Below are 25,041 nucleotides of genomic sequence, written 5' to 3'. Positions count from 1 at the left end.
TCAGTTTGTTTGTGCCACCCCCAAATATTAAATATTGAGCACCAGCCATCAATTGTGAGTACATCAGCACACCTAGGGATTCACAAGGGGAGAGACTGCCACATGTAGCAAGCTTTCAAAGGACAGCACTGTGTTTAACCCTCTATCCCTTGTCCTGGGAGATTTTCTATGAAGCCGGGTGGGCTGGTAGACAAGCAGCCAGGAGGGCTGGTAGTACCTGCAGGTGGTGGAGCTGGGAGCAGTTCTACAAGAGTAGAGGAGATACTCCTGCAAGCAGCTTTTTTAACATTTGGCGCTTTTTTTTCCAAAGGGGCTGAGAGCTTCTGGTCCGTAAAAGACTTTGCCACTGATCCAAGAGACTGGGTTTTTTCTATCAAGGAGAGCAGTCCAGGATCTTTTTCTGTAGATAGGAAGGAAGTTGTCCACATTTGTGCTCTTCAAGTCAAGTTGGGCACCCCATAATCCCTATATCTTAGCCAAATTGGTTTCCCCAATAAAACAAAAACAAGCCCATGGGCTGATTTCTTATGTCTAAATGTAAGTTGGAAATGCTTCTTGTCTGGCTGTGCAGGGATAGGGGAACCAGTTGTCAGCAGCCCCTGCGGGAATAGTGCTACAATGGTGCATTCATTTTTAATTTTTTTTTGAAGAAGGTAAACAATCCTTTAATATTATCTTTCTTTTAAAGAACCTTTAGGCTATTTTAGTGCTAAAAATAGCGCCTGCAAAGTGCCCTGAAAGAGCTGCTCAATTCACTCCAATGTGAAAGCCCCGAGGGCTTTCACACTGGAGCGGTGCGCTTGCAGGACAGTCAAAAAAGTCCTGCAAGCCGCATCTTCGCAGCGCTATAGGAGCGGTGTATTCACTGCTCCTAAAGCGCCTCTTCCCATTGAAAACAATGGGGCAGCACTTCAAACCCGCCGGCAAAGCGCTGCTGCAGCGCCGCTTTGTGGGCAATTTTAACCCTTTTTCGGTTGCTAGTGGGGGTTAAAACCGCCCAGCTAGCGGCCGAATAGCGCTGCTAAAGCGATGGTAAAGCCCCGCACAAACACTGTAGCTGCTGACTTTTAATAAGGGCACTTACCTGCCAAGCGAGCCCGCAATGTTGCCCCCCCCGAGGCGATCTGTCCATCGGATCGGCTGCCGGCGCCACCCTCCTAAGGGAAACAGGCAGAGGAGCCTTGCGGCTTCACTGCCCGTTTCCTACTGCGCGAACCGCGTGGCACTTTGTGAATGACCCTGTTGTTTCCTGGGACACACACATGTCCCAGAAGACAACGGGGCCGCTCACCGAGGAGGAGGAAACAGAAGAAACAGTGCTGCGGAATAGGAAGAGGCAGATTAGGAAGACTGCCCAGCAACAGGGGTTTCTGGTGAGTAAAAAAAAAATTTTTTTTCAAATGTTGTTTTTTTTATATTGTTTTAGGAATATTAATGCCATTTTTTTTTTTTTGGGGGGGGCCCTCCACTTTAAGTGGAATTCTGGGAAGGGAAGCTGTGGTCTCTCAGCAGACAGGTAATGCTTCATCAGAACATTTCCCAATCCTTAGAGCTGCAAATTAAAGACTGTTGAAGGCATTTGATTTTTTTTAGGAGACATTAGACACACACACACACACGCGTTTGTATGAACACAAACTAATTAGCTATCACATCACATGCTTTAGCTTTTCCAGACTTTTATACATGCCACTTACACTCCTTTTCCTGTTTAAAGGTTACTGTTACACAGTTATCAGCAATGCCCCTCCTTCTCTGTCACCCAGCAGCAGTAATAGCAAGGCCTCCCCCTCCCTGTTCAGCTCACACACAGGCTGCACACATTACAGGCTGCACTGTCTGACAATGGCCGTGCACATTGTATTCTTCCAGATATGTGTAGCTCTCATAGCACTGCCCATACACATCCTTGCTTTCCTGGGCCTATGGGATCCCATAGTCAAGAAATTATTTCCTTATCTTCTGGAAAAAGTCACCAAGAACTACAACAAATACATGGCAGAGCACAAGAAGGAGCTCTTCAGGAACTTGAATGACTTCAGAGGCCCTTCTGGGGAGCTCAGAGTCCTAGAGCTGGGCTGCGGCACCGGGGCAAACTTTAAGTTCTATCCTGAAGGATGTAAAGTCACCTGTGTAGATCCTAACCCTAACTTCAAGAAGTTTCTGAGCAACAGCCTGGCGGAGAATCAACATATCCAATTCCAGGCCTTTGTGGTGGCTGCAGGGGAGAACATGGCCCAGATACCAAGTGGATCCATGGACATTGTGATCTGCACACTGGTGCTGTGCTCTGTAGACAATATTGAAGGGATTCTGGCGGAAGCTCATCGTGTGCTGAGACCTGTAAGTGTATATCTGGTGCCTATGGTTGCCACTTCATCCCTTTAAACCCAAACACATATTGATTACACAGGTTCTGTGGCTGATTAAGGTGGTAATTAAACTCACTTGGTGCCTTATCTGCATTAAATTAGCCTTAGAACCTGTGTAATTCAGATGTGTTCGGGTTTAAAGGGATGAGGTGGCAACTCTACTGGTGCCTCACATGTACATTAGATGTTAATAATTGTAGGGTATTAAACCAGTGACATGTAACCAGTCACATGCAGATGTAGTAGGAAAAAACAATCATATTTTTTTTGCTAGAAAATTGCATAGAACCCCCAAACATTTTATATTTTTTTTTTTTAGCAGAGACCCTAGAGAATACAATGGCGGTCATTGCAACTTTTTATCTAGCACGGTATTTGCGCAGCAATTTTTCGAATGCGTTTTTTTGGGAAAAAAAAACACAGTTTTGGGCTTTTAAAAAAAAACAAAACAAGAAAGTTAGCCCAGTGTTTTTGCATAATGTGAAAGATGAAGTTATGCCGAGTAAATAGATACCCAACATGTCACGCTTTAAAATTGCACATTCTCGTGGAATGGCGCCAAACTTCGCTATTTAAAAATCCCCTTAGGTGACGCTTTAAAAATTTTTTACTGGTTACATGTTTTGAGTTACAGAGGAGGCCAAAATTATTGCTCTCGCTCTAACGTTCGCAGCGACGCCTCACATGTGTGGTTTGAACACCGTTTTCATATGTGGGCGGGTCTTATGTATGCGTTCGCTTCTGCGTGCGAGCTCACGGGGACAGGGGCGCTTTTTATTGTTAATTTTACTTTTTTTATATAAGCTTGACACTTTTTTTCCAAAAAACATTTTTTTGATCACTTTTGTTTCTATTACAAGGAATGTAAACATCCCTTGTAATAGGAATAAGCATGACAGGTCCTCTTTACAGTGAGATGTGGGGTCAATAAGACCCCACATCTCACCTCTAGGCTTAGAAGCCTGAAATCAAAAGAAAAAAGATCTCCGCTTCCCAGCCGAATCGGCGCCGTTTTTTTTAATACAGAGACCGGGCGTGACGTCATAACATCGCACCCGGCCTCCGAATGATCATAGAGACTCCAGCGACCATCTGGTCCGCCGGAAATCTCTATGCTAAACATCCGGGGCTGGCGGATCCTGTGACCGTCTCACCGATCGTATCGGTGAGTCGGTACAAGCACCGGAGGGCGACAGGAGGGGGGGGACATTCCCTCTCGCCTCTCCTAAGAACGATCGAGCGGCAGAACAGCCGCTATGATCGTTCTTATGGTGCGCAGATTCGCCAGCTCTAAAAGACGATATCTGGATGATGTCTGTAGCTACAGGCATCACTCAGATATCCCCGCTCAAAGCCAAGGATGTCATTTGGTGTACGGTGGGCGGGAAGCGGTTAAAGTAGGACAACTTTTTATAACATTTTGGATACAGCAAGGGAGGGTTATTTCTTTCATGACTAAGCCTATTTTTAAAATTTGGTGTTAAAATCCGTATTTTTTGCTAGAAAATTACTTATAACCCCCAAATATTATATATTTTTTTTAGCAGAGAATCTAGAGAATAAAATGGAGATTGTTGCAATATTTTATATCACACGGTATTTGTGCAGCGGTGTTTTAAACGCAAAGTTTTGGGAAAAGGGACAATTTCATGGATTTTAAAAAATTAAAACAGTAAAGTTAGCCCAATTTTTTTGTATAATGTGAAAGATGATGTTACGCTGAGTAAATAGATACCAAACACACTTTATAAAATTGCACGCACTCGTGGAATAGCGACAAAATACGGTACCTAAGAATTTCCATAGGCAACGCTTTAAAAAATGTTTACAGTTACCAGGTTAAAGTTACAGAGGAGGTCTAGAGCTAGAATTATTTCTCTCGCTCTGACGATCGCGGCGATACCTCACATGTGTGCTTTGAACACCGTTTATATATGCGGGCGCGACTTCCGTATGCGTTTTCTTTGCTGCGCAAGCTGACGGGGACGCTTTAAAAATTTTTCTTTTTTTTTCTTATTTATTTGATTTATTTTTATTTTTATAAATTGTGTTTAAAAAAAAATTTTATTGATTACTTTTATTGCTGTCACAAGGAATGTAAACATCCCTTGTGACAGTAATAGGTGGTGACAGGTACACTTTATGGAGTGATCGGGAGTCTAAAAGACCCCCAATCCCTCCTTTGCACTTCAAAGTATTCAGATCGCCGAGAACGGCTCCATTGGCTCCATTGGCAGCCAAGTAAACGGGATGTGACGTCATGACGTCGCTTCTGCGTTTACAATTAGAAGGCTGGAACGAAGCCGCCCATGGCTTCGTTCCAGCCCGCCCCCAGCCGCTGGAGGCAGCTGATTGGTCACCGGGCCTCCCGATGGCATGGGAGGCCCGGCAAGTGCGGCGGGAGGGGGGGGGATGTCCCCTCCCGCTCCTCCCGTATAACAGCCGAGCGGCTTTTAGCCGCATCGATTTTTATACTCGGATAGCCGATTGCCCGCTGTAAACAACGGTACCGGGATGATGCCTGCAGCTGCGGGCATCATCCCGGTATAACGCCAGAAAGCCGAGTACGCACATCTGCGTACGCTTGGCGGGAAGGGGTTAAAACCCCTGTCAGATTTTTTTTTTTTTTTTTGCCCCAGTGTCCCCATTGGAAGATTTCTCCTCTATGACTGTTCTGGGGACACTATTCAAGTTGAGGGGGTCACCTGCCAGGAAGATACAGACAGCAATAAAAACTTCAGTTGTCAGAAGTCCTAACCTATCCTTGCTCTGTTAACAAATAGTTTTTGTCTGTGACCTGTCCCACACTGACTCTTTATTGGACAATATCATAAGGGGTGCTGGGCTATTACAGTTAGTACTGTATAATGTCTAGTGTAGAAGGACACCAACATGCTAGATTTTATTTCTGTAGTTCCATGCAAAACCAAAGTTATCTATCAAGATATTCCTCGAAACCTTGGTTTTCCATGGAACTCCAGAAATTGCTCTGAAATGAAATGTGCTGTCCTGGCCTAGTTCTATGCTAAGTTTATTTTTTCCAGTAGGGGAGATGATACCTCACTTCCTGTTTATGTGACAGCCATTTAAGAAATTGGGTGTCACCATGACAGCAATAAAACCAGTCAGAAAGTCCTTATTTGAATGACATTCTGGTTTTGTCTGTGTCCAATCATGTCCTGTTCTGAAAAGATATGAAGGGGAATCTCCCTAAATCAGGCCATAGACGATGCGAAAACCGAACAAAAACTTTGTATTGATAGCTTTCCGCATCGTTGGTGTGCCAGCTGCGACACGCGATTTTTGTTCCGCAATCGAAAGTGCCTGATCCAACATGATAGATTTTTATTAGAAAATCTAAACAATTGATGGCACAATCTTATGAGCTATTTTCCTTTTTCACTCGACAGGACTTTTGGATTTCAACTCGCCTATGGCCTGCCTTAGCCTGGGTTCACACATATGTGGGTTGGGGAAACCATGCTGATCGCACACATTCCCTGACCTGCAGGCAAAATGTGCTGCTCTTTTGCAGGCATGCGGGGTTGCCAATAATTCTAATGGCACTCCACGCATTAGAAAATGTGGTATGTTTTTGGGTGTGTGAATCTGCAGTTCCAAACAGCCCTGTTTTCAAATGAATGGACTGCTGTACCCGCACTGGCACCCACAGAGCCTAGACTATTAGAGGTAAAGAGAGCAATAAAGGACCAAAACACTTCTGTACTCTACTCAAACTGAAATAAGTTTTTGCCGGTGCTGGGTTTAAATACTCTTGCCCTGGCCCAACTCCAGACAAAACCTTATACATTTTTGACAAAAAGTGGAAGGGTTAGGGCTTCTGGTTTATATTGGCAGCTCGTGTCCTACTGGGGAGATTTTCTCTCATCTGTCTGGACAGGAAGTGATCAGAAACCCCTCTAAAAGGGGTGCACATAAAAAGAAAAAAAAAACGTTTTCAATAGACTGTTATGCTAACAGACGATGCGCAGTAGGGAACCAGCTGTGAAGTCGCAAGGCTTCACTGCTGGGTTCCCTTACTATGAATGGTGGCGGTGGCAGCACCCGAGAGCCGGTGGAAACATTGACTGGGGCGCCGACATCGCTGGATTCCAGGACAGGTAAGTGTGCTAATATTAAAAGTCAGCAGCTACAGTATGTGTTTTTGTTAGGGAGGCTGGACCTCCTCTTTAATTAAGGAAAGTATTTATTAAAAAAAAAAGAGTAAGGTGCTTTCCAGAACAAACAACAAATGCTTACATTCTCAAGAACACAGAATTGGTGCAACTCCATGGCGCACACACACATATATTGTCATATCTGGTAACAAATTGGTAGCACATCTACATGAGGAGTAACATAATCCATTTTTTACAGTACATTATTATTATATTATCATGGACATAGCTTAGTATGAGTATATCAGAACTTGACAAATTAGAAGTCTGTACTAACTAGATCTAGCTTTCTAAGCCCTGGTGTATCTAGCCACGGAGCCCATATTTTTTCAAATTTGTCAGGGCAGCCCCTATGTTGATAAATAAATTTTTCCAACCAAAGCGTATCTCCCATGTACCCTATCCATTCCTAGCACATGGGCGGGTTAGCTGATTTCCAGTGGGTCAGAATCCGTCCACACGCTTGAAATAAAGCTCTAGCTAAGGTTTTTTTTTGTAAACTACTGTAACTGAAGACCTTCCGGGAACCCTAAAATACATTGTTTGGGATCAGTTTGGATCGTCACTTGAAAGTGTTTAGCAGTCGAATGATCCCTGACCAGTAAAATTTAAGTTCTGGATATTCAGTGAATTAAATCACCATGATCCCGGTGACCCTTGCCACATAGAGGGTCGTCCAAAGCACCCATTTTAAAAAGTTTTTTGGGAGGTATAGTATACCTTAAGAATGATGTAAAGCTGCATACGCTTCTGATTTACATTGAGAGAACTCTCCTGGACTGCCTGCAGGGCTTCCTTCCACTTCCTCAAAGGGTCCTGCATCAATGGTCCAGAGATTCTCCACCTTAATAGGGTAACCATCAAGGAAATTAACCAGCAGCGCAGCGTAGCGTAGCACTGAGAAATGAATCCCTTGGTGGGGTGGTTTTTTGCATCATGTTAAAGAAAGGTGTGGAGGACTGGTGCCAGTTAGTGACTTAATTTGTGACATGTGACGCTAATGCCTCCTGGGATATGTAATGTGCGTATACCAGGAGGAACAGTGAGCAAAATGTATGTCATTCGCCTAGGCAAATGGCATGCACAAGGGGCAGGCCAGAAGAGTTTTCACAAAAAAAAAGTACATAGAAAATGAAAAAGCCCTATTTCATCAGCATAGGGGAGGAGGGGTGCAGAGGAGAAAAGATGAGAAAGAGGGTGAAGATCAGCTTTAATATTAAAAAACATAAAACATATAAAAGTGATAAAAGATCAGATGCAAAACCGCCCAAAGATGTTAGATTGTTTTCATATTAAGGGTAAATAGGACCCCCAGGGCTGATTGACAGGACTTCCTCTGGTACCGAACTCCCTTGAACTTGCTACTCACAAAAACATTCTCAAAGGACTGGAGCCGCCTGCAGAGTAAAACAGCAGCCATCTTCGGTATATAAGGAATAAGGAGCCTCAGTTTATGGTGGCCATTTTTTACCCAAAACAAGGCTTGGCCCTATCCCCGTGGATGGTAAATATTTGTTTATATTTGCCCACCCCAAACCCTCCAAGAATTCCCCTACATCGCTGTACCCTCTGCCCCCACTACTTCTTGACCTATCTTCCCCAGGCCCCTAAGCCCTTTATACCCAATCTCGCTTGCTCTTATTATCTTCCTTATTTTCCATACCCCCTACTCTCTGTGAACCTTACATGGTCATACTTGAGTCCAACCAGGATCCTCCCTAATCTGCTAGACAACAACCTGGCATAGAAATTCCACCAAGCTATCTCTCGCCGGGGTTCAATTAGAACATGCCTATGTGAGGCCTACAGACAAATACTAGATTGGACACTCGACCCCAATCTTATGCCTAAAACCTCTAGAAATCTATGTTCCATCCACCCCCACGCGTTTCTCCCCCATTCTCTTGTTTATGCACACCTATATTGTAACACATCTGTGCTCTGTTTGTGGTGATTTTCTATATTTTCTATTTTCATCCTACTTTTTGCAGATTGTACTTATGTTGTTTAGATATACTTGGAAAAACAGTTCATAAAAAATAAAAACGCAGCAAAAAAGTAGTTTATAGCATTACCATTATTAATCAACTTAAAAATCTAATTAGTGAGTCCGATGGTAAAGTTAAATGACAAAGAAGGTTTGACCTATAATATTTTCTACTGTTTATTGTATATAATTTGATAGAATTAGAAATAGTGTTATGAAACATTTACCAGTGTTTTATGGGGATCCAGGGTACGTTATTGTCATTTGAAACGGTATCAAAAAGGTTGCAAGGAAAGCTAATACGCTCGGCAACTAATTTAGGTTCCTGTAGCACACATGATTAAGATATAAAGGCACATTCAACTGCAGTGAAAAAAAAATTTTAGTGCGAGGGGGGAAATAGGAAAATTGGCAATACATAAATTACACTACGAGAAATATTATTTGTTATTGTTTGTAATGTATTTGGAATTCATTATGTTAGTAGAACGTCTAGAAGGCTCAAAGATAGGTCAGGGGACCATTTAGGAGATAAAAAGTCCAATGACCCCACTTATGTAGCCAACACTTTGCTCAAGGGCATAATGCAGCTTGGTTTCAGTACTAGGCATAGAAAGAGTCACCTCCTCATATTTGTGGGGGAGGTGTTTTTTTTCCTGAAACTCTGCAAGAGAGAGAGATGTTTTGGATATTTAAGATGGAAAACAGAATCTTGTCGGGGTTAAACTCCAGATAAGATTTTGCACAACATTCTTTGATCACCTCTATATTCCAGGAGCCTGACTATAAAATCGTGACTAGATTTTACAGAGTACAAAAGATCTTATGAGATATAGTGCATGAGCTGAGTGCTGTTGGCCTGGACAACAATCCAGCTACCTATCTTCTCCGGTATCAACTTAAATCACCTTCCTAGGAAACAATACAAAAATTCCTTATTGATTCATTTACTAAAGGCTGCTAGGGTCTGCAATCCCAAATTTTAGAGACAAGAATAACCCTGTCCATATAATTATAGCTCAATCAGATTATTGAATCTTTGCTTTGAAAACTTTGACAGTAACTCTGTACTACCGTTATGATAAATTTAGATACACTTGGTTTTACTGGATGGACTTTGTATATTCTAAAAGTATAAAAAAAAACCTGATAATCAACTCATAGTACATGTGACAATCTCCCATCCCTCGTAGGCCACTGTTACACTGTCATCCAGGTCCTCTCCTCCTCCCCACCCTTCTTAAGGTGACCATACACATATAGATTTTATGTAACAGATTACTCCATCTATGCTGCACAGCAGGAAGGGCAAATCTCTTGCTGCGGCTATTGTATTTTGGCAGTTGGCCCTGCATTTTAAAATACCTGAAAAGGGGCTGCATCTAATTTGATGCAGTTGTCTGACATTTTTCCTAGTGGCTCCTTCTTTTTTTTCACTTGTGGGATGTTTGCTGGGAAGCCACCCACTGAGGGAATTTCGACTTGTTCATCAGGAACCAGACAAAATTCAGTCTATGGCCAGCTTTAAGTCCCTTCGCTTTCTTCTCTTTGGCTTCTCCACCCCCATCCCCAACCCCACCCTCATGTGCATATACACTTGCTCTCTCTATGTTCACACTTGGACTTTGGTCTTTCACTCTATCTATTACTTACTTTCTACTTTTTGCCCTATCAACCTATTTGTATTTTATTTTTTTACCCTTCTGTGAGTTTTCTCCACTTTTCCCTTTGTTACTTGCTTTGGGAGAAATTATTTGTTTAAAAGAAAAATTATCTGGATCGTCCACAGCACCAATAGGAAAAGTACAATTTCTTTTTGGGTTTCATATGATTATTGTCTTTCATTCATACCAGATCTATGTCTGACTATATTGGTATGCTTTCTAGAATTGCCTGGGGACCACTGTAGTTTAAATATCTGCATAGCTCCCAACTGTCCCTGATTTCGAGGGACTGTCCCTGATTTGGAGCAATGTCCCTCTGTCCCTCATTCCTCCTCATTTGTCCCTCATTTTGGTCTGATCTATATAGTTGTATATTAAATGCACTTTTTATCCTTCAAAAAGTGTTTCCCAGTGCTAAACCTTTAATCCAATTTCTAAATTGCTGCATTTGTAAATTTTCAAAACCAATATAAAAGAATAGTAGTGGTAAAAAGCCCTTGTGGATTTAAATAACTTTTTTTTTTTTGGTTAATTCTTCTTTAAGGGGGTGTGACAGGGGTGTGTCCTATGCTTACATACGTTTGCTAATAGCTGTCCCTCATTCCCATCTCAAAATCTTGGGAGGTGTGTATCTGTGATGTGACTTTCTAATATATATCTCACAAAAGTGAGTACACCCCTCTCATTTTTGTAAATACTTTATTATATCTAATATTACACTGTTATACAATCTGTACACTCACTACTTTACATTGTAGCAAAGTGTCATTTCTTCAGTGTTGTGACATGAAAAGATATAATAAAATATTTACCTCACTTTTGTGAGATGCTCTGTGTGTGTGTGTGTGTGTGTGTGTGTGTGTGTGTGTGTGTGTGTGTGTATATATATATATATATATTATACACTGTGACGATCCGGGGTGATTAGGTTCAAGTGGTGCATGCAGTTTTCCAGAAACGTGCCACTCCAGACTTTTTTGGGCATGGCAGCCCACTTTTATTTAAAGGTAACGAAAAAGTTCAAACAAACAGTAATCTTCCTCACAGGGGGGTTCCACCATCACTGTATAAACACAAACTATAGCCTCCTGGCTTACTCACTGTCAGCTTCGTGCTGTTTTGGTCGCGGGCCACATCTGCCTGCTACAGACGTACACACACAGGCTGCCACCTGCAGCCTTAGACTCCGAGGCCTCCTGTCTCTTTCTCCTGGAGCCATCTCTTACTGGGACCCTCCCGACCTCCTAGGCCAGATTTCCGGTCTGCCGGGTGGAGCTGTCTCTAAGACCTCTTTCACACTGAGCCGTCTATAGCATCGGCGGTAAAACGCTGCTATTTTTAGCTGCGTTTTACCGTCGGATTTGCGGCGCATTTCGGCTGCTAGCGGGACACTTTTACCCCCCCCCCGCTAGCGGCTGAGAAAGGGTTAAAACTGCCCGCAATGCGCCGTAATAGTGGCGTTTTGCCGGCGGTATCCCAGCGCTGCCCCATTGATTTCAATGGGGAGCAGCGGTGGAGGAGCGGTAAACACACCGCTCCTTCACCGCTCCAAAGAAGCTGCTGGCAGGACTTTTCCTGGCGTCCTGCCAGTGTACCACTCCGGTGTGAAACTCACACTGGAGACAATGCTACAGCTGTTTGAGGGCGGATTGCAGGCGCTATTTTTAACGCTATAGCGCCTGCAAAACACCCTCGGTGTGAAAGGGGTCTAAGTCTGAGCACTGACCTTTATTCCTGGGATGTTTCTGAACCCAGTCCACAAGTGTGCAATTAGTATTCCTGCCACAATCAGGCATACACTGCTCATATCCACCTGTGGCATGGGGTCGCATCTCCACATATCCTCCCCCGTTTTGCACCGGAGGGAGAAATACAACACCCTTCTTCCTAAAGGGGCACTCCACCCACCTCTTTTTCCGAGTGTGCTTCCATGCACACTTCTTCCTAATCTTTGGGAGCTTGCATTTCTTCTCACCTCCCCCAGATCTACTCTCCCAAGACTGTAGGGGTCCTATTTTGACATCTGTCTCAACACTTTCTAGGTTTCAGGTTCGCTGATACCTGTGTGGTTACCCCTGGCAACTGCTTTCTCAAAATTACCCAGTTCAAAACCACCAGGAACTCTGGTCCCATGGCTTGCTAGGACAGTGTCTGAGGAGGGACCACACACAGGGAAGTTGTTACTCTCTATGGGACCTTCCCACAGTTTTGCATCTAACCCTGTTGTCCAACACTCCAACAGCAACTGTTCTTGCAACACATATTTGCCAACACCTTTTTTCAATACATCTGACCTGTCCAACAGCGCTCCAGAGTGCCTCTCGTACCCTAGCTTTTTATGGAGCAATCCAGCGTACTGTGAGTTAACTTTTCACATTAACATCAAACATCGCATTAAATTTGTGCACAGTACAGTCTGCAATATCCAGCTCCTATCAGCCATACCCCATGGTACCAGGTAACAGGAGAGGACGGCAGGATATATACTGGCTGTACACTCTATGATGCTAACATTTCATTAAGCATGTCTGTCAAAAAATGCACATTTTCTCTTTTTTTTCATTGTGGACATGAGAGGATTAGTCTCTGCAACAACCCGTGCACCTTGGCCTATAGGCTGTTTTGCAAACGTCTCTCCTGGCACAGCAGCCATAGCATCCACTACTCTGCAGTTTTCCAGAAACGTGCCACTCCAGACTGCGTTTTTAGGGCATGGCAGCCCACTTTTATTTAAAGATAACGAAAAAGTTCAAACAAACAGTAATCTTCCCTCACAGGGGGTTTCACCATCACTGTATAAACACAAACTATAGCCTCCTGGCTTACTCACTGTCAGCTTCGTGCTGGTCGCAGGCCACATCTGCCTGCTACAGACGTGCGCACACACACCTGCAGCCTTAGACTCCGAGACCTCCTGTCTCTTTCTCCTGGAGCCGTCTCCTACTAGGACCCTCTTGACCTGGGATGTTTATGAACCCAGCCCACAGGTGTGCAATTAGTATTCCTGCCACAATCAGGCATACACTGCTCATATCCACCTGTGACATGCGGTCACATCTCCACAATATATACAATTGTGCTCATAAGTTTACATACCCTGGCAGAATTTATGATTTCTTGGTCATTTTTCAGAGGATATGAAGGATAACAAAAACTTTTCTTTCACTCATGGTTAGTTTTTGGCTGAAGCCATTTATTATCAATCAACTGTGTTTACTCTTTTTAAATGATAATAACAGATACTACCCAAAACACCCTGATCAAAAGTTTACATACCCCAGTTCTTAATACTGTGTATTGCCCCCTTTAACATCAATGACAGCTTGAAGTCTTTTGTGGTATTTGTGGATGAGGCTCTTTATCTTCTCAGATGGTAAAGCAAGCTGCCCATTCCTCTTGGCAAAAAGCCTCCAGTTCCTGTAAATTCTTGGTCTGTCTCGCATGAACTGCACATTTGAGATCTCCCCAGAGTGGCTCAATGATATTGAGGTCAGGAGACTAAGATGGCCACTCCAGAACCTTCATTTTAATCTGCTGTAGCCAATGACAGGTCGACTTGGCCTTGTGTTTTGGATCATTGTCATGTTGGAATGTCCAAGTATGTTCCATGCACAGCTTCCTGGCTGATGAATGCAAATGTTCCTCCAGTATTTTTTGATAACATACTGCATTCATCTTGCCATCAATTTTGACCAAATTTCCTGTGCCTTTGTAGCTCACACATCCCCAAAACATCAGCAATCCACTTCCATGTTTCACAGTAGGAATGGTGTACCTTTCATCATAGGCCTTGTTGACTCCTCTCCAAATGAAGCATTTATGGTTGTGGCCAAAAAGCTCAATTTTGGTCTCGTCACTCCAAATTACTTTGTGCCAGAAGGTTTGAGGCTTGTCTCTGTTTGGTGTATTGTAAGCGGGATACTTTGTGGCATTTGCGTAGTAATGGCTTTATTCTGGTGACTCGACCATGTAGCCCATCTTTCTATAAGTGCCTCCTTATTGTGCATCTTGAAACAGCCACACCACATGTTTTCAGAGAGTCCCATATTTCACCTGAAGTTATTTGTGGGTTTTTCTTTGCATCCTGAACAGTTTTCCTGGCAGTTGTGGCTGAAATTGTAGTTGTCTACCTGGCTGGGGTTTGGTTTCAACAGAACCCCTCATTTCCCACTTCTTGATTAGAGTTTGAACACTGCTGATTGGCATTCTCAATTCCTTGGATATCTTTTTATATCCCTTTCCTATTTTATACAGTTCAACTACCTTTTCCCGCAGATCCTTTGACAATTCTTTTGCTTTCCCCATGACTCAGAATCCAGAAACGTCAGTGGAGCACTGGATGAAAGATGCAAGGGTCTGTCAGGAGTCCAGAAACTCACTGACCTTTTTATATATACACACACACACTCACACACACTAATTACAAGCAAACAGATCACAGATGAGGATTGTTACCTTTAATAACCATTCAAACCCCTTTGTGTCAACTTGTGTGCATGTTATCAGGCCAAAATCACCAGGGTGTGTAAACTTTTGATCAGGGTCATTTGGGTAGTTTCCATTGTCATTATGATTTAAAAAGAGTAAACACAGTTGATTGATAATAAATGGCTTCAGCCAAACACTAACCATGAGTGAAAGAAATGTTTTTGTGTTATCATTCATATTCTCTGAAAATGGCCAAGAAATCATAAATTCTGCCAGGATATGTAAACTTATGAGCACAACTGTATATGTATGTGTGAATAATATATATGAAATCTCTTTAGGGAACTTTGGTTGTGAACATGCTCGTGGTATCTGATTGATCTGTGGTTGTTTTCTATATGTCTCACTGTGATAATAAAAAGGGTTAAATAGTTGTTCATTACATGCAATTGTGGAATTTGGCCACCAGGGGTCCCCATAAGTCCTTTGATATCTACAGGACAAAAGATGCAAACATTATATAAAGCATTTCTAAGAATTTAGTTTTGATAGTATTATAATATTTTTTGTTTTAGGTGCATACATTTGGATAGGGTAAAAATATATGCTAATCTTAATTGATGTTTAAGCTCTTGTATATGTGTGGTGGCAAGGAGGGTAGGCCTTAACCACTTGCCTACCAGGCCAGTTCTGACATTTCTCTCCTACACGTGAAAATCTGCATTTTTTTTTTTGATAGAAAATTTCTTAGAAACCCCAAAAAATACATAGATATATTTTAATCAGAGGCCCTAGAGTGGTGAGATTGTGAAAATGTCCCTGCTTTGCCGACCCCTGCTTACGTGCTGCTCCTTCCCCCCTGCCTCTGCCACTCTCATCCTCTTGGCAGAGTGGAGGGCGGAAGACAACACACCTCAGGACGGAGGGCGGGAGCTGGCCAAGTTAACTTTTCAAGTTAACCAGCAGGTGATTGGTTGCTTGGACACATGGCGGTCCTAGCAACCAATCACAAGCTTGTTATTATGGGGGGGTGCCGAAATAGTATTGTAAAAACTACTGACACCATCCACTGCCCAGCAGGGACCAACCACTGCCCTACTGGCACCATCCACACTGCCCTACTGACATTGCCCACTGCCCTACTGACATTGCCCACTGCCCTACTGACATTGCCCACTGCCCTACTGACAGCGTCCGCTACCCTACTGATACTGTCCACTGCCCTACTGACACTATTCACTGCCCTACTGACACTATTCACTGCCCTACTGGCACCAACCACTGCCCTAATGGCACCATCCACACTGTTCTACTCACACCATCCACTACCCTACTGACACCATCCACTGCCCTACTGACATTCCCACTGCCCTACTGACACCGTCCACTGCCCTACTGACACCGTCCACTGCCCTACTGACACCGTCCACTGCCCTACTGATACAATCCACTGCTCTACTGACACTGTCCACTGCTCTACTGACACTGTCCACTGTCCTACTGACACCATCCACTGCCCTGCTGACACCATCCACTGCCCTGCTGACACCATCCACTGCCCTGCTGGGACCGTCCACTACCCCAATGGCAATGTCCACTGCCCTACTGACACCGTCCACTGCCCTACTGACACGTCCACTGCCCTATTGACACCATCCGCTGCCCTACTGATACAATCCACTGCTCTTCTGACCCTGTCCACTGTCCTACTGACACTGTCCACTGCCACTGTCACTGCCCTACTGACACTAGGTGGCACAGTGCTGTGGTGGGTAGCACTCTTGCCTAGCAGTAGAAAAGGTTGCTGGTTCGAATCCCAACCACAATACTACCTGTCTGGAGTTTGTATGTTCTCCCTGTACCTGTGTGGGTTTCCTCTGGGTATTCCAGTTTCCTCCCACACTCCAAAGACATGCTAGTAGGTTAATTGGCTTCTGTCCAAAATTGGCCCTGGTATATGGGTGTGAGTTGGGGACCTTGGATTGTGGGCTCCTTGAGGGTAGGGACTGATGTGAGTGTGAAATGTATTAGTGGAGCGCTGCGTAAATTGACGGCGCTATATGGGTACTATAAATAAATAATAATAATAAATGAGCATCTTAATGAGACACAATGTACAGGGATAGGGACAATTGTAGACACCCACCCACATTCACTCAGGTTGAACTGGATGGACTGGTGTCTTTATTCAACCTTACTAACTATGTAACTGTCCACAGCCACCGTTCACTGCCCTACTGACTGACACAGTACACTTTTAAGCGCTAACCCTTAAGTGCCAAAAAATAATAAGTGTCAAAATGTATCAAAATATGCCATCAAATATAAAATTAAACCTTAATGATTCACAACAATAAAGCAATTGTGCTTAACAAAATATATGTATATATAAAAATGTATATATAAAAAGTTCCAATGTGCATTCTTCGTATATTAATACACCGTGCTGAACAAACATGTGCAATCCAAAATATTTGTGATACACCACCACCTTCCAATATATGCTCTTACCAGAAACCTGTAAAATGAAAGCCTGTGTTATGCCTTATGCCGCGTACACACGACCGGACTTTCCGGCAGAAAAGGTCAGACGGAATCATTCCATCGGACATTCCGATCGTGTGTGGGCTGCTGACACCATCCACTGCTTCATCGGACTTTTTCTTTCTAAAATTCTGATGGACCTAGAAAAAGAACATGTGTCAAATCTTTCCGACGGAATCAGTTCCTATCGGGAAAACCATTCGTCTGTGTGCTATTCTGACGGACCAAAAACGACGCAAAGGCAGCTATTGGCTACTGAACTTCCTTTTTCTAGTCCCGTCTTACGTCATCGTATTCTAAACGATCGGACTTTGGTGTGATCGTGTGTAGGCAAGTCCGTTTCAGCGGAACTCCGTCGGAAAGACCGTCAGGGTCTACTCTGACGGAAAGTCCATTCGTGTGTACGCGGCATGAGTCTCTCTGGTTCTTTAAACAAGTAGTTTGGGATATATGCAGTAGATGCAGCAATACTCTTATGTGTCTCCACTAGTTTATGGTTCTCATGAAAAAACAAACGGCCATCATTGCACAAAATTCCACATTTATTTCTTATAAAACATTTTAAAAGTTTACACTCCCATTTAAATGTGCCCTAGACCGGCACTGAGTCTATCCAGTGTTCCAGTAATGGCCTGTGCTGGCCATTCTGTTTGTAGGGAGCCGGCGTGTGATTCAAGACTCAGTATCAGTGCTGGTCATGGACTGGAAGTGACGCCAGGTTTGCACAACTGGCCTCCTTTGAGGCTAGTGGAGACACATGAGAGAGTATTGCTCCATCTGCTGGATATAGCCCAAACTACTTGTTTAAAGAGCCAGAGAGACTACTAAGGCATAACACAGGCTTTATTTTACTGGTTACTGGTAAAAGCATATATTGGAAGGTGGTGGTGTATCATGAATCACGAATGTTTTGGATTGCATTAATATATGCAGAATGCACATTGAGACTTTTAATACATTTTTTATACATACATATATAGGATCATAAAGGTTTAATTTTATATTTGATGGCATATTTTGACACATTTTGATAAATTTTGACTTATTATTATTATTCATTTTTTTTAATTTAATATTATATTTTGGCACCTAAGGGTCGGCGCAGTTATCCATTTATATATCTTCTAATTGCCCCCACTGGTACTAGTGGTGAACTGCTAGCTGCAGCATACCCCATATATTGACAAAAGTTTTGTTTTATTGCGCCGGTGGCATATATCACAGTCTCCACTTCTCAAAGGCTGCCTGCCCCTGCCCTAGAGAATAAAATGGTCAGTGTTGCAATTTTTTATGTCACACTGTATTTGCGCAGTGGTTTTGTTTATACATCTGTATAAATTGTATGTCATAAGAAAAAAGAAGGGGGTTCAACAAGGACCCCCTAAGCCAGTGGTTCTCAACCTGGGGGTCGGGACCCCTTCGTGGGTCAATTTATGATTTGCCAGGGGTCACCGAATCCTGGGCTGTTCCTGAAGCCAGCACTGCTGTCCCAGCCTTTTTGCGGCCGCCCAGCAGGGCTGTCCCTGGAGCCTGCGGCACCCCAGTTGGGCTGTTCCTGGAGCCCGTGGCAGCCCACTCAGCCTCTTCACAGCCGCCCATTCAGTTCACGGCATGGCTGGGGGGCAGAGACTAGAGGTCAGCTGACTGGTGAAGAATGTGAAGTGGGAGGGGCTCTAGGAGACCCTATCTCCTGATTTTGGCATAGGTGTCACTGCTATGAGACACCAAAAAGTTGTAGACACAGTGAGTAACACTACCTGTCATTATAGTTGCCATTAAAAGTCCCCACTACAGTTTTCAGATCAGCAGATGACCTTGATCAAGGCTGAAGTTAGCTGATCGGAACTCCCCCCAGCACTGCCAATCATTCCAACTGCCCGCCAGCACTGTCACTCATCCCATTCCCCCCCACCAAGGAGTAAGAGAAGGAATAAAAATAGAGAATATATGGAAGAGAGAGGGAAAGAGGGGGAGGAACAAAGAAAAAGGGAGAGAAAGAATAAGAGAAAGAACAAGAAAGATGGCTAGAGAGATGGATAAGGAAAAAAAAATGAAAATTAGGATAGAGAGGGATAAAAGGGAAAGAAAGGAGAACAAAGAGAAAGAGTGGTACATACTAACATGTACCAGAAGGGGTTTTAATACTGTACGAGTGGAAGGGACTCAGGGAGCGATAAATTTCCGTAGGTTAGGGGCGCAAATTACTTGTCTTGCCTTGGGTGCTGATAACCCACGCTATGAAAATAATTTTACTGTTAGGGGCCCCACAACTTGGGAAATTTTATCGAGGGGTCACGACACTAGTAAGGTTGAGAACCACTGCCCTAAGCGGACTTTAGAGGCACAACAAACCTGAGAAAGCATAATCAAAATAACAATATTGTCAATTTTATTCAATATAAATACATACAATACAAAGACATTGACAAAAGATAGTAAAAAATCATCTATATAAAAAAATATACATGATACAGGCCCCGATGTGTCTACGCGTTTTGTATAGAACTTCTTCAGGACACAGTCAGGTTTCAGTTTACACAAGAGGGTTTCACTTGTAAAGAGGCTTTCACAAGTTCAAAAACAGTAGTTCAAATTTATTCAAATATAGACTTCAAGGTCTTAGCAATAGAGGTGGATGACCATCAACTGTTTCCATTTACAACCAATCTCGGGGTTCAGTTCCAATGAGGAAGGGCCAATAAATAGTAGCACTGCAGCAACCATGGGAGGGCACCAAAGAGCCCATAAACCGTGTCTGCTCAATGGTCCATGTGGAACCGTGCAAATGCACTGGGGAAGCTTAAGGTAGAATTGGATGTAGATCCCCAGGAGGCATTCGCCTTTGCACGCCAGCATGAGGACAGGCGCACTTTAATTTTTCTATTTACTTTTTTTTTTTTAATCACAAGGGATGGACAACATCCCTTATGATAGCATGGACAGTGACAGGTTCTCTTTTTACTGAGACATCTGGGCTCTATTAGACCCCAGAACTCCCCTCTGCTTTTAAAATCATCAGATCAAACCAAAATCGGTTTGCTCAGATGCTTTCACAAGCCAGTAGCAGCTTTTTTACATCAAAGCGAAACCGTAAGTGACACAATCCTTGTTGCTTCCAGTTTCTTAGACCATAGAGATGATATGGGATGTTTCGGTTCTCGGTCATTACTATGGTAAGCTGGCGGAATTAGGTCTCTAAAACGATATAGTCCCTCTAAATGTGGAACAGTTAGGAGCTATGGGTCATGTGATCAGGATGTCCATCTTGTTTTCCCTCCTTCCCCTCATCTTAAAACCAGGTTAAAGGGCGGCAGGAGGCAGGCAGGATGGGGTTGAAGTAATTTTGTATTTGGTTTGTATTTTATTTGTATTTGATCACTTGATACTTACGAAAAAAACATACTCTATGCTAGCTCTCAAATGAGGCCTTGCGAGCTGGGCTGCCTGGGAGTGGGGGGGGGGGTGAGCACCGCCGGTGGGTGGGGTTGATCGGGAGTTGTTCTCCCAGTGATCGCCCCGGTTGAAGAGAGCATGATGGAAGAGGAGAGCCACGGGGTCACTGAGCGGTATAGCACACTGTTACAGCTTACATTGAAATTGCCTCCACTCTGCTCGTCGTCACACACAGCCCCGCCTCCTCCTAACCCCGCGCCTCTGATAGACAGAACACATCCCAGCATTGATCTGTCTATCACAGGCACGAGGTCAGGAGGAGGCGGGGCTGTGTGTGACGGTGAGCAGAGCATAGGCGATTTCAATGTAAGCTGTAACAGCGTGCTATTCGCGCTCTGTGACCCCGTGGCTCTCCTCTTCTTCCAGTCGTGATCCGGCCACCCTTTATGCTCCTCCACCCTGGTGAGGCTGTAGTGTTGGGCACGGTGAGGCTGCAATGATGGGCACGGTGAGGCTGCAATGATGGGCACAGTGAGGCTGCAATGATGGGCACGGTGAGGCTGCATTGATGGGCACAGGTCGCGCTGCATTGATGGGAACAGGTGACACTGCATTGATGGGCACAGGTGAGCCTGCATTGATGGGCACAGGTGAGGCTGTGCTGAGGGGAACTGATAAAGTTGTTAATATTTATTTTTGTAACTTAATTGCCTAAAACTTTTGAGTAAGTTAACTTGCATAAAACATTTAAGTAAGTGTCATTTCATGAGATAATTTATGAGGGCGTGATTAGGGGCAGAATTAGGGGCGGGGCGAGGTAGGGGTTGGGCAGGGCAACTGGTGGCAAGTAACCCTTGAGGCCTGGCTAGTAGCTCAGGACTTGAAGTTTTGAGCCCTGCTCTATGCTAAAAGTAACAGCTGCAGCTTGATTAAAAGGAAGGTGGAAATTTACTCACGTTTGTTTACTGCTGGACTATTTAAGTGTATTGTTTGTCAATACCCCCATAGGATTTAATTGTAAGGACACAGACTGACGCAGGGAGAAAATACGCCAATTTCTATACGCACACTTAAGAGTATTGCACAACCATATGTTAACTTGTTGCATGACAGTAGTGTCCATCCATACACATCCACCTCTCCTCTCCCTCCTGCAATGCTGCGCCTCACTGTCCCCACCCCTCACTACAGTATATACACCACTTTGATAATAGTGTACATTTTAGAACAATTATCCTAGAACGTTGGCACGGGTGCTTGATTGTTTTGGCACACGCTGTAATGGAATACACATAGAAGTTGTCTAATGGCACAGCTGATTTAGCACATAGAAAATGTGCCAATAATTACGTATTTAAAATGGCGAATTTCAATTTGGTTATCACCCATCTGTGCAAATCACGTGCTGTCTATTTGTGCATGCTTGTACCTCTTTTCAGTAACTCTTATGGTCAAGCAAGATAAACAGGAGCATAAATTTGCCTAATTTTACAAAAATGTTGTTAAATATTTCAAGACCATGTCCCGCCTAAGAGCCGTGAACCTGGAAGTGTGGGGTGTGTAAAGTCAGCTCCTTTGCAGCAGCAAAGACTACTACTTAATACAATATCTGCTGTCCATCCCTGCTTCTTTATATGCGCTCTACTCAGCAATGTCATGTCCCTGTGTCTACTGTCTGTGAACACTCATCATAATTATGTAGCCTTCATTGCTATGGTAAAGTGTCATGATCCTCTCTCACGTTTGAAGTGAGATGGTAATGCCTGCACACCAGTCCCTCTGCTCTATTTTCTTTAGTCTTAATGTCTTGGCACAAAATAGATTACAGCGCACACATACAAAAATTACATTTTAAATCCTGCAAGGCTATTTAAAACACCTGAACATATTCAGAAATATGGGGATTTGGTTACACCATATGGCCATATAGTGCTAAGCCCACTACTGTTTCAAAGTACCCCATTATCAGTGGGTCCTACACTAGTCATAGACTGAAAGGTCCTGCATCTCAACCATGGGAGACAAACTCCTCTTTATGGGAGATCTATAAGGACTCCTCCTATAACACAGGTGGACACTAATAAGAGGTATTGAAGGGGTGATGGGGTGCTCTGGGCCAAGGGATCTGGTCAGGACCCTTACAATATACAAACAACAGACTTCGGCACACGCTAATGCTAATGCCTATAAACCAGTCCCTGTTAACTCTTTTAGTTTAGTTAGTCTTATTGTCTTGGCAGCCTAGGTAGACTTCGGCCCCACATGAGGGGTATGATGAGATCGTAGGGTTGCCACCTGTCTGTGATTCACCCGGACAGTTCGGGTTTGGAACCATGCGTCAGGGTTTCAGACTGCCTGAAACACGGACACATTATTCAGACTGGACTATGGCTTCCCAGCAGGTTTGCTGGCTGCAGTTGGCTAAGCTGAGAGTGTCTGTTACACTCTTTCACACTGCCCAAAGCCAGCAATAACAATACTAACAACCGCCCTACACACACACACACACACACACACACACACACACACACACACACACACACACACGGGAGAGGAGAGAGGGCTCGATCTGCACCTCTTTCTCCCACCCTACCCCATTGTGTGAGTCCCCAGAGTTCTCCCTTACCTCAGAGTCTGCAGAATTCCCCCTTACAGTGAAAGGGAACTCTGTGGATTCAGATGTAAAAGGTGGACTGTGTGGACTCTGATGTAAAGTGGGACTCTTGTTATTAACGTCATATGATTAGAAATGTTATTTAAATGCAAAATATATGTATAGTTTATACCAGACATGGGGGTAAGTCACACATGTGCAAGTCACAAGCAAGTCTCAAGTCTTAACCTTCAAGTCATAAGCAAGTCCCAAGTTACTGTGGCGAAAAGCAAGCAAGTCAAGTCGAGTCCCTGCTAGAAGTCAAGCAAGTCAAGTCAAGTCATTTATTTTGGTCAAGTCACAAATTAAGTCAAAATACTGATCTACGCCATTTGCATCCTTAAAATTAGTTAAAAGTCAGTTTTCAGGAAAGGTTTTGTTTCATTTTCAACATTAACAAAACTGCTTAGTGCTTTTTTCTTGACACAGCACTGGTGGTGCCAAGTCATTGCAAGTCATTGCAAGTAAAATAGCCCAAGTCAAAGTCAAGTCGCAAGTCATTAGTGGCAAGTCAAAGTCAAGTCGAGTCATTTATTTAATTTTGTCAAGCAAGTCGCAAGTCCTCAAACAGGTGACTCGAGTCCGACTCGAGTCAAGTCATGTGACTCGAGTCCCCCACCTCTGGTTTATACTGTAAAAAAAAATGCTGTGCGCTGCTAAAGTGTTCGGGTTTGATTTGAAGAAAAGGTGGCGACCCTATGAGGTCGGCCTATCAATTTTTAAACCTGATCCGAAGCTCCTTAAAGTCTCTGGGCGGCTGGATGTAAATGGACTTGCATTCATTTACATGCAATTACGTCCAAGTTTTTATACATGAAGCATTATGACCTAATGTTGCTCTTGTGTTCTAATTATTTGTCTGTTCTCTTGCAGGGAGGAGCATACTACTTCATTGAACACGTTAAGGCAGATCCTTCCTCTTGGAACTATTTTTTTCAGGAAATTTTGAATCCAACTTGGAAATACATAGGGGATGGATGCCTGCTAACAAAGGAAACATGGAAATATCTGGAAAAAGCCAAATTTTCGGATGTCAAATATAGACATATCATTGCTCCATTTAAATACAGCCCTGTCAAACCCCATATCATTGGATACGCTCTGAAATAAAACTTTTTTTTCTTTTTTTTTTTTTTAAGATATGTTTATTGGTTTTGCAACTAAAACAATACAGAGAAAAAGGAATAAACACGTCTCATGTCTCGTCATTACAAAGCGGTATTAGGCTGGATTCACACATATGCGGCTGTGGTTTCAGTGCGGCAGTCCGGTGCGTTTCTGTTCACCAGTTCAGTTGTGATTCAGGTGCAAATTTTTACCTTAACCACTTCAGCCCCGGAAAGTTTTCCCCCTTAATGACCAGGCGATTTTTTTGCGATACGGCACTGCGTTGCTTTAACTGACAATTGCACGGTCGTGTGACATTGTACTCAAACTAAATGTATGTCCTTTTTTCCCCACAAATAGAGCTTTTATTTGATAACCTCTGCAGTTTTTATTTTTTGCGCTATAAGTATCCCAAAATGAAAAAAAAAAAAAAATTCTTCATCAGTTTAGGCCGATATATATTCTTCTACATATTTTTGGTAAAAAAAAAATCACAATCAGCGTATACTGATTGGTTTGCGCAAAAGTTATAGCATCTACAAAATAGGGGATTATATTTATGGCATTATTATTATTATTTTTTTTTTTTTTTTTACTAGTAATGGCGGCGATCTGCGGTTTTTATCGGGACTGAGACATTGCGGCGGACAGATCGGACACTTTTGACACTTTTTTGGGACCATTGACATTTATACAGAGATCAGAGCTAAAAATA

At 43.3% G+C, this 25,041-nt stretch overlaps 1 protein-coding gene across 1 annotated transcript; it reads left to right on the top strand.

The window, feature by feature from the left end:
* Positions 1-1,751: 1,751 nt before the first annotated feature.
* On the top strand, positions 1,752-24,408 carry LOC141127349 (thiol S-methyltransferase TMT1A-like). The gene is made up of 2 exons (XM_073613689.1): positions 1,752-2,343; positions 24,093-24,408. The coding sequence occupies exons 1-2, from the start codon at positions 1,846-1,848 to the stop codon at positions 24,327-24,329; spliced, it is 735 nt and encodes a 244-aa protein (XP_073469790.1). The 5' UTR covers positions 1,752-1,845; the 3' UTR covers positions 24,330-24,408.
* Positions 24,409-25,041: the final 633 nt, after the last annotated feature.

This window comes from Aquarana catesbeiana, linkage group LG02 (genome assembly GCF_042186555.1).
Source record: "Aquarana catesbeiana isolate 2022-GZ linkage group LG02, ASM4218655v1, whole genome shotgun sequence".
NCBI lineage: Eukaryota > Metazoa > Chordata > Amphibia > Anura > Ranidae > Aquarana > Aquarana catesbeiana.
The sequence above is the reverse complement of the archived record's forward strand: the minus strand, read 5'-3'. Positions and strand labels throughout refer to the sequence as shown.

Coding starts and splice junctions, on each gene's coding strand:
- LOC141127349 (XM_073613689.1), top strand. CDS start 1,846: ATGGCCGTGCACATTGTATTCTTCCAGATATGTGTAGCTCTCATAGCA. Junction 2,344..24,092: donor CTCATCGTGTGCTGAGACCT/GTAAGTGTATAT, acceptor GTTCTCTTGCAG/GGAGGAGCATACTACTTCAT.